The 14,784-nt window shown below is 36.3% G+C and overlaps 1 protein-coding gene across 1 annotated transcript in view; it reads left to right on the top strand.

Moving 5' to 3' along the window:
• The first annotated feature begins 547 nt into the window (after positions 1-547).
• Positions 548-14,784, top strand: part of LOC150084987 (galactose mutarotase) — a 63,616-nt gene continuing 49,379 nt past the window's right edge. Inside the window, exons 1-2 of the mRNA XM_090376727.1 lie at positions 548-977; positions 13,197-13,351. Coding sequence (XP_090232853.1) covers positions 764-977; positions 13,197-13,351 — 369 coding nt within the window. The 5' untranslated portion in view covers positions 548-763. The remainder of the gene's footprint in view (positions 978-13,196; positions 13,352-14,784) is intronic.

The raw sequence follows: 14,784 nt of genomic DNA, 5'->3' as shown, positions 1-14,784 counted from the left end.
TTTGTGCTCTGTGTACAGATTAATACTTACTAATGTGAACTGTTTTCTGTGGTCGATTTGCTGTTTGCTGGGAGAAAAACCATGCTACCCTCGCCTGAGACCAACTCGGCCACCTTGTGAAGAAAGACCCATAAAAATTCCTCCCGTTGTTACGGAATTCGAACTCAGGTCTTTTCCATTCGGTGTGATGAAGGCCATTAAATAATAATGAAGACTAGTCAGGCTTTCCATTTCAGGATGCATTCTGTGCGCAGGCGCTGTCTGAATTTACAATATGGTAGTTTCTCTGCTTCTCATAGTTATCAACTATTTAGGCTGATGCAAGAGTAATATGGATATCTCTGACGCTGTTTTCCAATAAATAAAGAGATTTTGCATGATTTTTTTCACTGTATGAGTTTTTTTTTTTTTTTTTTTTTTACCAATTTAAAAATTTTGAACTTTTATTCCTTGTGAGCGTTTGTTGAAGTTTGAAGTGCCATACTTCCCGTATTCGACAGCAGGGGGCAGCATTATCGTATTAAAAGTCTTGGTTATTACTGCACTTCAGTCTTTATAAGTCATATATAATGAGTGTGTGAATTTAGTTTAACGTGTCTGGCAATACCATGTAATGAGTTGTGGTGCAAATATGGAAGAAAGTCGGGTGTGGTTGTCTATCTTGCTCAAAATCATAACTTTTGAATCCCATACTGCCAGGACTTTAGGACCACAATTCTCAAATTTTAATAACCCATGAGATTACTAAACATATAACATTATCATGGAAGGCACTATGATAGAAGAGGACTGTTTTGGAATTTTGATGAAAGAAGGAGGAAGTACAGCCGAAGTTGAGCCGGTCAGAAGGTTTACTCTGACGAATGGAAAAATGAGTGTCCAAGTTATAACTTATGGAGCATCAATAACTTCTATTAAGGTTCCTGATCAGAAAGGAAATTTGGCCGATGTTGTTCTAGGCTTTGACAACTTGCATGGTCTGTTTTGCTTTTTGTATATATTGTTAGAGACTGAAATTGTGCCAAGTTCGATTATTGATATACACAGAATAACCCCCAAATATCGAATCTTGTCGCAAGTTTATTTTTCTCTTATAATGAACTAGTATCCCTTGAAAATTTGCTTCTTCACATATTTCTTACGTGAAGTGGTCTGTAAATTAAATTAACAAATGTATTCTTAAAAATCGTATTCGACCCTGTTTCCGCAATCAAGTTGGTCCTGGAAGAGATATAAAAATAATCGTATCTATCCTCTTCCATTTTTGCGAAAAATTTCTTCCTGTATAAAGAAAGCGTTTATAATTTCAGATCGTGGCTGCTTGTTACCCCCATCCTTCCCCTGCGTGCATAAGAACTTTTTATTTTTTTTTATGAATTTGAACAGCAAGGATTTTCATTTGTGATTACGTTTAATTGTGCGTATTCATATTGACATTATTTATTATTATTATTTTTTAACAAAAACCCAAGTGACACCAATTATAGCTTTTTCTGATTATATTATATTAAATATGAGAAGGAATGCCAATGATTCCAATTAAAAAGTAGGCGATACAAAACAGTCACAATATTTTTATACCATTTTGTTATTTGTATTTCCTCTGTTAATTCTCCCTCTCGTTTATGTCATAAGATATAGTGCTGTTGTGATGGTAACTTTAACCACAAGGCAAAGTTCAATAAATATTATATCCACTTGGCTATGGGCCTCTATGATTGAATCAGTATGTCACTGAGCTTGTAGCCCCTATGAGCACCCTGCAGTGAATTTGGTGATATTTTATTATAGCATTAATGTATTTAGAAATATATTTTTTAATTCCTGAATACATGTGTCCATATAGCAGTTTGGAGAAATATGCTGAGAGGAAAAAAACAAAACAAAAAACCCCAGTATATAAAAAGGATACAAAACAGAAAAGGGGAACCAATTATCAGACTGCCATTTCATTGGGAGGGAAGGGAATTTAATGACTGTACTATTGAAAGTGTTCAATAAACCCATCAATGCAACAAATTTGAATAATGGTGGCCATTATGCAGCGAAAAATGTATATTAGGAAAGATCAGAGCACTCAAAAGGCAACACCACACCACCAACATAAAATAACAGTTAAATAAGAATATGATGGTATACATGGCAGCATGAATGGTGCACTAGCACACAACTTGCTACTAACCATGTAAAATAAAAAGCACAATACAGAAAAAAAAGGAAGAAGAAAAAAAATATAGGCAGACTTATGTACATATACACATATTACAGATTCATTGGTAGTTTTTGTGAATATATAAGTACCAGCACATGGCAGGAGAATTAAACTGTTGGTCAGCAGAATCAAATTTATATATTTACCTCTTAGATGATATAAAATGTAGCTCCCCCCTTCCTTGTATATTTGTTCCCACAGTCACCAAAGTGTTTAATTTGTTGTTTGGATCTTTCATACTCCGTTTGACCACTTGTCACTTTTTGTAGAAGTATATTTTGAATGTTTTTTCACGCTGCGGTGACATACATTATATAATAAGGAGTTAATGATGGTATTGAGTGAGTTGTTTGTAAAATAATTAGTATTTATGTAAAAAAGAAAAGGCTTCCATTAATTGTAGTGTTTTTTTTTTTTTTTTCAGAGCATGCAGGGTGGTTTTTTTTTTTTTTTTTTTTTTTTTTTTTTTGAAGCATACAGTAAGTGTGTAGATACTGCTGTGTTAATGAAGTCCACTGCATAAATCATAAAAATATTCTTTCGGATATTTTGTTTTTATGCTGTAAAGAGTGTCATCTTATTAGTATTGGCATATGGCGGAAGAAAGCCACTGTTTTTTTTCTGCACCAGCCAAAAAAAAAAAAAATTTATATATATAAATAAATGATAAACAATAAAAATAATGAAAAATAAAATATATATAGCAGATAATAAAAAAAAAAAAAAATAAACTACCTTTGTGATTCCCTCCTCACATAGGTGACTTTTGAATTTCTCCAAGCTTAATTTGAGTTTATAGCCCCTAGTTCTGGAATCATTTATAATAGTGAAAATTTTGCTATCATTCATTTTACTACTCCCCCCTTTCAAAACCTTACAGACCTCAATCAGGTCCCCCACCAAGTTTCGTAGTGGCCAAGCTCTATTAGCTCACATTCGAAATATTTCCTCTTATGGGTGCAGATCAGACCTTTTGCAGATCTCACTAAGTTGGTTGCCTGTCTTTAGACCTTTTCAAGAAGTTGAGTGTCTTTATTAACTGGGTCTGTCAGACCCAGCATTCATCCTTGAGGTTAACCTTCAGTGGCAGTGTAGTGATTTCTCCACTTGTTGCTTGTTCAAATCGTGTCTGAGACTGGAAGAATTCTTAAAGGTCTCTTCAGGCTGGACTGTAGCATGTATTCACTGCATCCTGTGAATACATGCTCCTGTTATGCAGTGTAGTTATGGCTTGCAATGTTAATGCACTATATCAATAAAAATAAGTCATTCTAATCAAATTTTAAATATATTATCATAAAATTAAATATATTATCATGACAAGGTGAACTGTACAGAGTTTGGATCCAACACTGACTTGTTTGTTTAGGTTAGGTTAGGTTATGCTCATTCTCTCCCTTTCCCCTCTCTCTCAATGCTCTGAAATGTAGCAGGCATACTAGTACTTATCAAAGGATAGTCAACATGAAAAGAGGTTACAGCAATGAAGAATACTTAAATCCTATGGATTTTTGTATCTGGGGTCATGTAAAAAGCTTGGTGTACACTTCTGACATTAACACAGTTGAGGAATTGCAGCATCGGGTTGGAGCCTTTCAGCAAATCAGAAATGACCCAGGAATGCCTGAGAGGATTCGCAACTCAATGCAGAGAAGACTACAAAGCTGCGTACGGATGCAAGGACAGCATTTTTAACACCTTTTATAACATCGTGTAAAATCCTGTGGTGTTGAAACCAAAAATTAAAAATATAATATCTTATATTTAATAAAACCGCCCTTAGCAAAGGATTCGCAGCTTTTTGTTAAACTAGTGCCCCCATAATCAGTGGCAGATCTTAACAGAAAATGTGCATTATCTCAAACGGTTCATTTGTGGCATGATGTTTACTGAGACTTAGCATTAGCATTAGTAGAGGCATTTGATGCAAGAAAGCAAGCTTATGCAGCATCAGCCAAAAAAAAAAAACCCACTTCCACTTTACCCCTCTGTTCGTTCAAAATACCTGTCCAGCTGAGCCTTAAACTTATTTAGGCTATCAACTTCCATGACAAGGGATGGAAGTCTGTTCCACCAACCAACCACTCGCTGGCTAAAGGCAAATTTCCGCACGTCTATCCTACATCTGTCTTTCCTCAATTTGAATTTATGCCCTCTCAGGTGATTATTCTGAGCGAGAGGAAGAATCCCATCAGCATTGAGCATGCTCAAACCATTCAATGCTTTATACACCTCTATCAGATCACCTCGCTGGTGCCTAGTCTCCAGACACTGTAATTTGCAAAACTTAAACCTTTCTTCGTAAGAGCACCCCTTTGTTCCATTCACTAATCTTGTTGCCCTTCTCTGTACTCGTTCCAGCAGCTCTACGTCCTTCTTGAAATGAGGCCTCCAGACCTGTATACAGTACTCTAGGTGTGGTCTGACCATTGCCTTATACAAGGGAATAATCACCTCCTTATCCCTGCTAGAAAAATTCCTATATATCATTGACAATACACCATGAGCTACTCTTGCAGCCCGTCTGCACTGCTCAGAGAACTTCATATCTGCCTGCACAACCACCCCCAGGTCCCTTTCATTCTCTACCACTGTCAGTGTAGTACCACAGAGTTGATACGTTGCTCTGGGGTTGCTGTTTCCCATGTGTAGTACTTTACATTTGTCAATGTTAAACTTCATTTGCCACCTCTCAGCCCATCTGCTCAACCTTTCCAGATCCTGTTGCAGCAGCATAGTGTCAGTAGTGTCCTTGACAACCCTGCCTACCTTTGTATCGTCTGCAAACTTCGACATTAAGCTTGATATACCATCATCAATATCATTTATGAATACAGAAAACAATAATGGACCCAACACTGAGCCCTGAGGGGCTCCACTAATAACATTAGTCCACGATGAACAGTGTCCATTGATTACCACTCCCTGTCTTCTCCCCCTCAGCCACCCCTTTATCCACAGCAGCAATTTGCCTCCAATGTCACACTGCTCCAATTTGTGCAGCAGTCTTCCATGTGCAACAGTATCAAAAGCCTTTCTAAGATCCAAGTATATAATATCAAAGTTATTCCCTGCATCCAGTTTTTTTGTGACTGCATCATAGTATCCAATCAAATTGGTCAGGCAAGACTTCCCCTTAACAAAACCATGCTGTGTCCGAGCTATAACTGAAGTCTTGTCTAAATGATCCTGCAGTGCTTCTTTAACTAGTGCCTCCATTAATTTTCCTGGAACAGAAGTTAAACTCACAGGTCTATAATTGCTTGTGTCAGCCTTTGATCCTCCTTTGTGAATTGGGGTCACATTTGCACATCTCCAGTCTGCGGGTACCTCCCCTGAGTCCAAGGAAGCTCTCATAATTATGGCTAAGGGTTTGCTTACTTCCTCTGCTGCCTCCTTTAATATAACTGGATAGATCCCATCCACCCCGGGTGCCTTTCTTGTGTTTATCTTCAACAGTTTCTCCTCCACTTTACTCTAAGTTATTACAAGATTCTCTAGCTTACTGCTAGAGTTGAATACACCTCTGGCTTTCCCCTCGCTAAATAACTCCTCATGTGTGAATGTCGATGCAAAATATTCATTTAGTTTGTTAGCTACCCGAGCAGGATCATCAACATTTGACCCATCGATATCAAGTGGACCAATCTGATTCATCCCCTTCCTTCTAGAGTTTACATAAGTAAAGAACTCTTTGCTGTTTTTCTTTGCATCCCTTGCCAAAGATTTCTTGTACTCTGCCTTTGCCTGCCTAACCTCCTTTGTAACTTGGTTACAGATCAACTTGTATCTATCATAGGCTTCTGTGTCATGTGTTAATTTGTATGTATCCCATGCATGTTTCTTCTCTGCCATATGCCTCATCAGTTCATCTGACATCCATTTAGGCCTAAACCTTGAACAATATTTCTTAGTTGGTATGTAAAGCCTAGTAGCTTCCAAGATAAGTTCTTTGAATGCTTCCCATTTTGCATTTGCTGTTGGTAACATCATCAATTGGTCCCACTGTATAGAATTTAAATACTGTTTCAGTCCATCGTAGTCGCCTTTACGAAAGCAATAACCCTTCCCTTTACCCCTAATGGTAGTTACCTCTTTGAGTAAATCCCACTTCAGCACACTGTGATCACTGTCACCTAGTGGTTCATTTATCTGCAGATTCTTAATGCATGAAGAATCACTGCTGATAATCAAATCAAGAGTATTCCTCCCTCTAGTTGTCTCCCGAACATGCTGATGTAGAAAACAATCATCCAATAAATCCACAAAAGCCTTGCTAGTGTGTGAGTGACCAGCCTCCAAACTCCAGTCAATATCTGGGAAATTAAAATCTCCCATTATAAGACTCTCTGATTTACTGGCCCACTCCATTTCCCTGTACAGTTTCTTATTATACTCATCAGAGTCATTAGGCCTATAGCACACTCCTACTCTCAATTTTGATCTCCCAATGCTTATGTCACACCAAACTGACTCGACACTGCACTGTCCAGCGATGTCCACTGGCTTCACTTCCTTGGATTTTATGTATTTCTTAACTAATAGCATAACCCCTCCTCCCTTCCTATCCAGTCTATCCTTTCTGTAGACGTTGTACTCCCCAAATTCCAGTTCTGCATTCCTTATATCTGTGTGACACCAAGTTTCTGATATCCCAACAATATCTGCCTTTGATGTTTTGAGCAATACCTCAAATTCATCAAATTTATTTACTAGATTTACTAAATTTATTTATTTATTTATTGACTTTTTTGCTTATTTTAGTTTGTACTTTTCACCTTTAAATTATTGACCATTTTTGAAACATCCTGTATATCTATAAATGGGAGGACAACAGAAGATACCAAAAGTTTGAATAATGCTAAATTAGGTAATATTATATTAAATTTTAATGCAGTGCACTGCATTGAATTGATTATACTGGTGAGGTATATTCAATTCAATTTCTTTAAAGAAAGAAGTTGTTATGAATGTGGGTTTGAAAATGCCATCTTGTTGAGTTAAAGCTCCCTGAAATTTTGTTGGTTTCTCAATATCAGTTAGTAACTTACTGGTTTCTGCTTATTCACTTAGCCTAAGAAGGCAACAAATTTTTATGATAGATTTTAATAATAATGATTATTATTATTAAAGTTAATGTCATAATTTAAAAATTATAGATTCAATTATTGTCTTAACTCCATTTGGTGCTTATGATGAATCAGTATCTGGCACCACCCTCACCATATCCTAATTACCCTTTTGATTGCGCTATTTTTGGGAATCACTTTCATGTCGGTGTGAGATGTGCATCCAAACCACAAGTAGATATTTCGAGCACTTGAATTTTGTTTTAAGTAAAGAATGTAATAAAGATTGTTTGAATGCATCTTTGATAGTCAAAATTTCAAAATATTTGACAGAGAGAGAGATGTTTTCAGATTCATCTTGTGTTCAGTTCCCAAACTATTTGATCACACCTCACAATTTGGAAAAGTCCACTGGACATTCAGATAGATCTCATTTGAAGTAGTCTCCATGACACCATATATGCGGATTCCAATGCTTGTGCAGCTTATAGAGGCATTTTGATAGGCTTCTTTTGGAATTGAAAGGACCACAGTGATGGAATGTTTCATAAGAAATTCTTGAATGGAAAGCTCCAAGTGTGTAGAGGTATTGTTGTGAAGCACTTGCCAGTGTCATGATGTAGTCATAAGTCAAATGATGCAGGACTTATCATGACAGTATCACTTTTCATGACTTTGTAATGAAATGATGCAGCCATGATAAGTCAAAAAGATACACAATTGTCACATTTGGTCAAGACTTTTACTTATTTTGGGCTTTGGAGTGGACTGAGTCTTCCATTCAGATGACTGGGCTGTTTGTTTCAAGATCTTAGCTATATATCAATCATTTGTTTTCAGTAATGATGGAAGAAACAATGTGGGTGAGTAGCATGATATTGAAAAAGATCCTGACATGTGAAGACTTGCCACTCTTTGTGATCATCAGTGAGCATATGAGGCAAAAACTTGGCTGAAATGTGTCACATTCCCAAATCTTGTCTTAGAAATGATTCACATTTCCCATTTGCTAGTTTCACAGATAGTTAAATGATCACTCCTGATCAGATCATTAACATGAGTGATGAGATCATTGGTTTTTTTAAAGTGAAGATACCTTTCGCAGAAAACCTCTTTAAACTTTTAAACCATTGAAAAGTCTTTGAATGGCACTTAGCATCTTCTCCAAAAGTGTAACATAAACCCATGAAATGTTTTTAACATTTCATGGGTTTATGTTATACTTTTTTTTTGTAATTAGAAACTAAATTTGATGCAAATACACTGCTCAGTAAAATTTCTCATTTTAAAATGTCATAAAACACAAAACATGTTCTGTTCCACATGTGCTGATTCAGATTAGTGCATGTTTAATAATGAAGAATAATGGGGGCGATTCATATGTATGTCTAGATGAGTCATACTGAAAGTTCAGCAGGAGGGTGTTCCCCTGTATATCATCCTGTATAATAATTTAATTACATGATTTTCAAAGAAAGCATAATGCACATGTAAAAAAGTAGTTTCATCATATTTTTTCTACTTTCCTTATATCCGATACAAACCTTCACTAAAACTACACAAGTGGCTCTATTTCTGGATCAACTGTGTGATTCTATCACCACATTGTAGCATTAGGGTCACCCATTTTTTTTGGTTTTGTTGTTGTTTCACACACAAGCTATTCTGTTTATTCAGGATTAACTCAACTACTTCAGTAAGGTCATTTTTAAATAGCTCTCAAATGAATCAAAATAATCCCCAATATGGCAATATTTTTTATATGATTCATGCAGCTGTCAGCAGGTTAATACCTTCAACTGAAAACCAAATACTGTATGAAATGATATACGCTGAATGATCACTAAATTATGACCACCCCTATGAAAACTGAATGCGACCCGTTGACCATGTGAGGTATGAGAGTGCACAGTTAGTCGACCCACGTAGCATAGATAATGTGTCAGTGGTTCTGTAAGTAGTAAAATTCTGAGCAATGGGTAAAAGGAAGGATTTATTGGACTTTGATAAAGGACAGATTGTGGAAGCTCAATGAGCTGGTGCCTCAATTTCCCAAATGGCTGAACTGGTGTGATGTTTGAGAGCTGCTGTTGTTAAAGTGTACCAGGACTGGCGTCAAAATGGTCAGACGACCTGATGGCAAAACTGCAAAGGTCAGTGAAAGGTTGATGTTAGACATGAGCGCCAGGTCCGATGACTTGTACAGGCAAACAGGCGCAGCACTGTTGAAGAGTTGACTACCCAATACAACGTGCGCCAACCCGGAACAGTATCTGGCATGACCATGCATCACATGTTTGCACGTATGGGCTGTATACCAGCAGACAACCCCTACAGCATCCTCTCCTACCCAAGGTTTATTGGTGTAAAAGACTAGCCTGATGCAAAGAGTGTGCAATTGGACGTTAGAAGACTGGAAGAAGGTGTGCTGGTCGGATAAGTCATGTTATTTACTCCACACTGTGGATGATCGTGGTACGGATTTGGTGTCAACAACATGAGGCTCTGCATCCATCATGCATGGTATCAAAAGTGCAGGCCGGTGGAGGTGGTTGTATGGTGTGGGGGCATGTTTCACTGGCAGGAACGTGGACCCCTAGTGTATGTGGAACAACGTATCAGTGGTTTCTGCTATCGCCAACTGCTTGCTGATTGTGTACACTCTGCTATGTTGCACTTTTTTCTGAATGGCAATGGTGTCTTCCAAGATGACAATGCACCGAGTCATCAGGCACTCGATGTGCAGGAATGGTTTCAGGAACATAGTTCTGACTTCCAGAACTATCGATTGGCTTCTGAACTCCCCCGATATCAATCCCATAGAGCACTTGTGGGATATTATGGAAAGGCATATCAGGTGTATAGATACACCAATCATCTCCATACCTGCATTGCTAGCCGCATTAACACAGCTTGGTTGGCCATACCTCCCAAACACTTCCTACATCTTGTTGAATCAACGCCACGTCAGATAGCTGCTGTACTGAGAGCAAAAGGAGGACCCATGAAGTTATTAGGTAGGTGGTCATAATTCGGTGATCACTGTGTATAATTAACACTGTATAAAACTGGATACTAATATTATATAGTAAAATAACACATTAATGCAAATCAAATTTATTTCTTTTGCAAAGGTTGTTCAATTAAAATACATTGTGTATGACAATTCTCAGCAGGTGGGAGAAATGGACATGCATATGCATAAATTAACACATTGATGTAATTCATCTATATACAAAAGTAGAGGGGACCGTTTTGTATGAATTAATGATTTCATTCATACAAAAAGCTTCCCCTCTAATTTTGTATGAATTAATGACAATGTGTCCTTGAAAATGCCCCTGCATAACTAAAAAAATATATTCATACTCTGGCATGACCACCAGGTCAGAGGAGTTTACAAAAAATCAGGAATAAAGGCAATCATATTTAGCAGTCATGGACTTGAACCATGGTTTTCTCAAAGAGCTTGTGCTACTGCACTCTCATTCCTGACCACTTGGCTGCATCAGTACTACTTAGACTTGTCTAGTTGCTAGCTGGCAGAGTACAAGAGGTGAGATTATACACTAGCTGATCTGGATGTCTGCTAGCAAGTTAGCAGACATCTAGATCCAGTAGACTTTCTAGTAGCTGGCTTATGAAAACCATTTTAGAGCCATACTCTTTAAATGTGAGGAATACTGGATCTTGCCATGATGCCCATAGCAAGATCCAGTCATACTGCATAATAGAAGCGATGAGGGGTACCAGAACCTTGCTCTGAAGACCGAACATAAGTTTCACTACTTCAAGCCTCCATGCTAGTTCATGACAAGACCTGTTTTTTTTTTTTTTGCTCTTTGTTATCATTGGGAATGTAGCATTCAGTGCCACATAAGGGTGATTCAGTTTAACTTCTGAAGGGCACACATAGTGTGTCATGTGTGTGTGTCCTTTAGAAATTAAACTGAAGAAGTTATAGGTTGTTGCTCAAAATTACTGTTGTAGATTGGCAAAGAGTTTTGAGAAGGAAGGACATATACAGGGGCATTCCTAGGGTATGTGGCGCTCGGGTGGCAATTGAAATTTGGCACCCCCCCCTTTAAAATTTTCTTATGTGTATGTAAATTTCAGGTTTTCAGACACCCCTTGAATGTTGCTGCCCGGGTGCAGTGCACCTCTTGCACCCTCAGGACAGCCCCGCCCCTGTACATATAAGTAAATAAATAATTTCCATTTATTTTTGATACCACAAAGTCCAGAATAGTTTTCCACTTTTTGAAAGCTGTGCCCTACAAAATCCATTGACAGTGGTGACCTTCTGGTAATTTTTCCATTATAGTGCTGATGATCAGCAGTTGTGAATCATAAGTGATTCACAACTGGTGATCATCAGCATAGGAAGTGTTTACACCATTATTGATGAACTTGGTTAATGAAAGAAGAAAAGATTTGTGAATGGGATTATTGTTTGTATATTCATTACACTGTCACAAAGAAGGGTTGAATTTTTGAATAATATTGTGGCAGTCAATGAGTGGTGCCACCATTTTGAAACCAGAATATTTTCTAGTATATGATGGAAACTCTGTTGAATCCAAGGTTGAAAAAATGTTGGCTCCAGATTTTGCAGGATGAGTTATAGTAACTGTTTTCTTTGATCACTGTGGTCCTTTGTCTGTTAGATTTTAAAGAATCAGGTGCTATCGTTAACTTGGAATGGTATGTTAAAACTTTGAACCACTTCCATCTTGGCATTAAACGGAAGTGACCATGACTTATGGAAGGAATCTCCTGGTTTATGGTAATGCATTCACTGCACAACAACATGCTCATGCATTGCCAACTTGATTCAAGCTTCTCTTCAAAAGATGCACTGTGGAGGCATTCAAACACCCTGTGTATGGTTCAGATTTGTTACCATGACTTTTGGTCTGTTTGGGGTGGGGGTTGCTTTTATGTGGCATTGAAATGCTACAGGAAATTACATTCACAATGATAACAGAGAGCAAAGGAAATAAAACAGGCCTTGTTATAAACTAGCACAGAGGCTTGAAGTAATGAAACTTATGTTTGGTCTTCAGAGCAAGGTTCTGGTATCCCTCATCTCTTCTACTATGACTGATTCTTGCCATGGGCATCATGGCAAGGTCCAGTATTCCTCACATTTAAAGAGTATGGCTCTAAAATGGTTTTCATAAGCCAGCTACTAGAAAGTCTACTGGATCAAAAAAGTCCAAACTGAAACTATATCCTTTTAAAGTTTAAAAGGATATCATTTCAGTTCAGACTTTTTTGGAGAAGCAGTACTTTATATAAATTAGTGAAGCAGTGGAATGCATGTCTAAATGCTAAAGTAGTTTTTAAATTAAAGTTTTTTAGAAGTCTTAAACATGTTTTTATTGAACAACTCTCGTAGCTTTATTGAATTAATTGATGTTTAACCTTGAAAAAAAAAAAAAGGAAATGCCATCAATAATGAGGTTATACATATGAACACTATTTAAAATAAAATATTATAGTCTATATTAAAATAAATATAGTTTAATGAAGATTACAAGATCTTCTCTTTGAAAAAAATAAAATATTTATTTACATAATGATATTTTATCCTGTATATTGAGAAAAATTTAGAAAGTAAATAAAATGCATTCTGCTATCTTGAAACAACAGTTCTCAAAATATTGAGTATTGCAAAGAGGAGAACAAATGAAAGTCTCAGTGGTAGTTAATTTATTTTAAATCACTTTAAATTGCCTGTAGCTCAGCATCAAATATAAGCATCTGGGAGAACTGACAGAAAGAAGAATTAAATTCTCCATTTCATAGAATTACTATTTTTGTAAAACAATGCCATGTATTTGCTATTTAATTAAAAATGAGTTATTACAAGTCACATAACTCTGCTTTATTTACTCTTTTTTTTTTTTTAGCTTACTTAAGCCATCAGTATTATTTTGGTGCTACAATTGGAAGATTTGCCAATCGAATAGCTAACGGAAAGTTCCATATTCTTGATCAAGAGTATCAGTTGAGAACTAACAGTGGTCCTCATCATTTGCATGGTGGCTTTAAAGGTTTTGATAAGGTGCTTTAAATTTAATATTTTGAGAGAAAAAGTGATATCCACTGTGTAATTTTGACACTTTCGAGAAAATAAATGTATCTTCTACTGAGTGTAGCCATAGGATCTGGTGGTTTTTAGCATGCTGTTGTAATAGGGCAGAATAAATAAAACCAAATATAACTAAATTAATCAATGCTGTTTATGTTACTTACTTACTTTTTTTGAAAATAACATTTATAAATTATTATTCCGTTATAATTTAAAAATTCTTGTAATCTTAGTCAAAAAAATTTAAATTAGCTGCTGTAGTAGATTCTTATCAATCCTCCCAATGTTTTCAGTAGTTGTTTTTGAGATCTCAATCTCTTTTATTATTAAGATTAAGACTTTTTTTTTTGTATATATGTTGGACTTCAGGTATCCCCTAAAAAAAAAAAAAAAAAAAAACATCGGATAATTTTGCAAGCTATGTAATGTCACCATATCTAGAAATTAAGCAATTCTAAAAACAATAAGCTGAAAACTGATTCTGTTTCCTAGGATAGCAATTCTGTCCTTTGCTTTGTCTTACTGTCTGTTCCATGATGTACCATCTTGTTGGAATCATAGGTCATCCTTTTCCTTCAGAAGTAGTTCCTCACCAAAGAAATTTTATAACATTTTGTTGTAGTCAGTTTCCTCTGATACATCATCTGGTCAAGCTACTTAAAAATATGTGGATCATTTATTGAAAATATTGACACGGTGCATCCAGTAGTAACTTACTAACTTTGCAGTGGTCTCTCATGCAGCTACAAAGGATCGTCTTTAACCCACTATTGAAAGTTTTGTTTATTGATGTAACCAGTGAGATGGAAATGGGTTTCATCTGATGTAAACATATATGCATAAAATTTTACCAGTCTGAAACCATTATTGACTACACAAGGGTTGTTGGGACACATGCATTAAGCAAATTATAGATCTATAAAAGTATTATGCATGCCAAACTGTCATCTACTGCAGACAAGATAACTGATATCAGTTATCTTGTCTGTAGCTGTTAACAGTTGGTAAATTTTATGCCTATAGCCCTTCAGTATTATTTTTCCACTTTTGCACAACCTGCATTTTATATGGATGAAAATGCAAATCCACTGGAGAAAAAGATTGATATCCACAGTTATTGTTTTGACATTTCTAAGAGCATTTTATGTTGTATTTCTGAATGGGCTTTACTGTATTATCATGTTTGAATTTTTATTCCTCAACCTTTGCATGTTTTCTGGTGCATGAAGTGATGTGCAAATCAAGAATTTTTTTTAAATATGTTAACACTAAGATGGAAAGCATCAACTTACTTTAAAATTGTGTTACACGATAGTATATGACTACATATTATCACATCAAATTCCTGTCTTAAACATCTTCATGAGATGTTTATGACAGGCATATGCTTCAACACCTTTTAAAAT

Source organism: Mastigoproctus giganteus, chromosome 6 (genome assembly GCF_048544385.1).
Source record: "Mastigoproctus giganteus isolate SK-2022 chromosome 6, ASM4854438v1, whole genome shotgun sequence".
NCBI lineage: Eukaryota > Metazoa > Arthropoda > Arachnida > Uropygi > Thelyphonidae > Mastigoproctus > Mastigoproctus giganteus.
The sequence above is the reverse complement of the archived record's forward strand: the minus strand, read 5'-3'. Positions and strand labels throughout refer to the sequence as shown.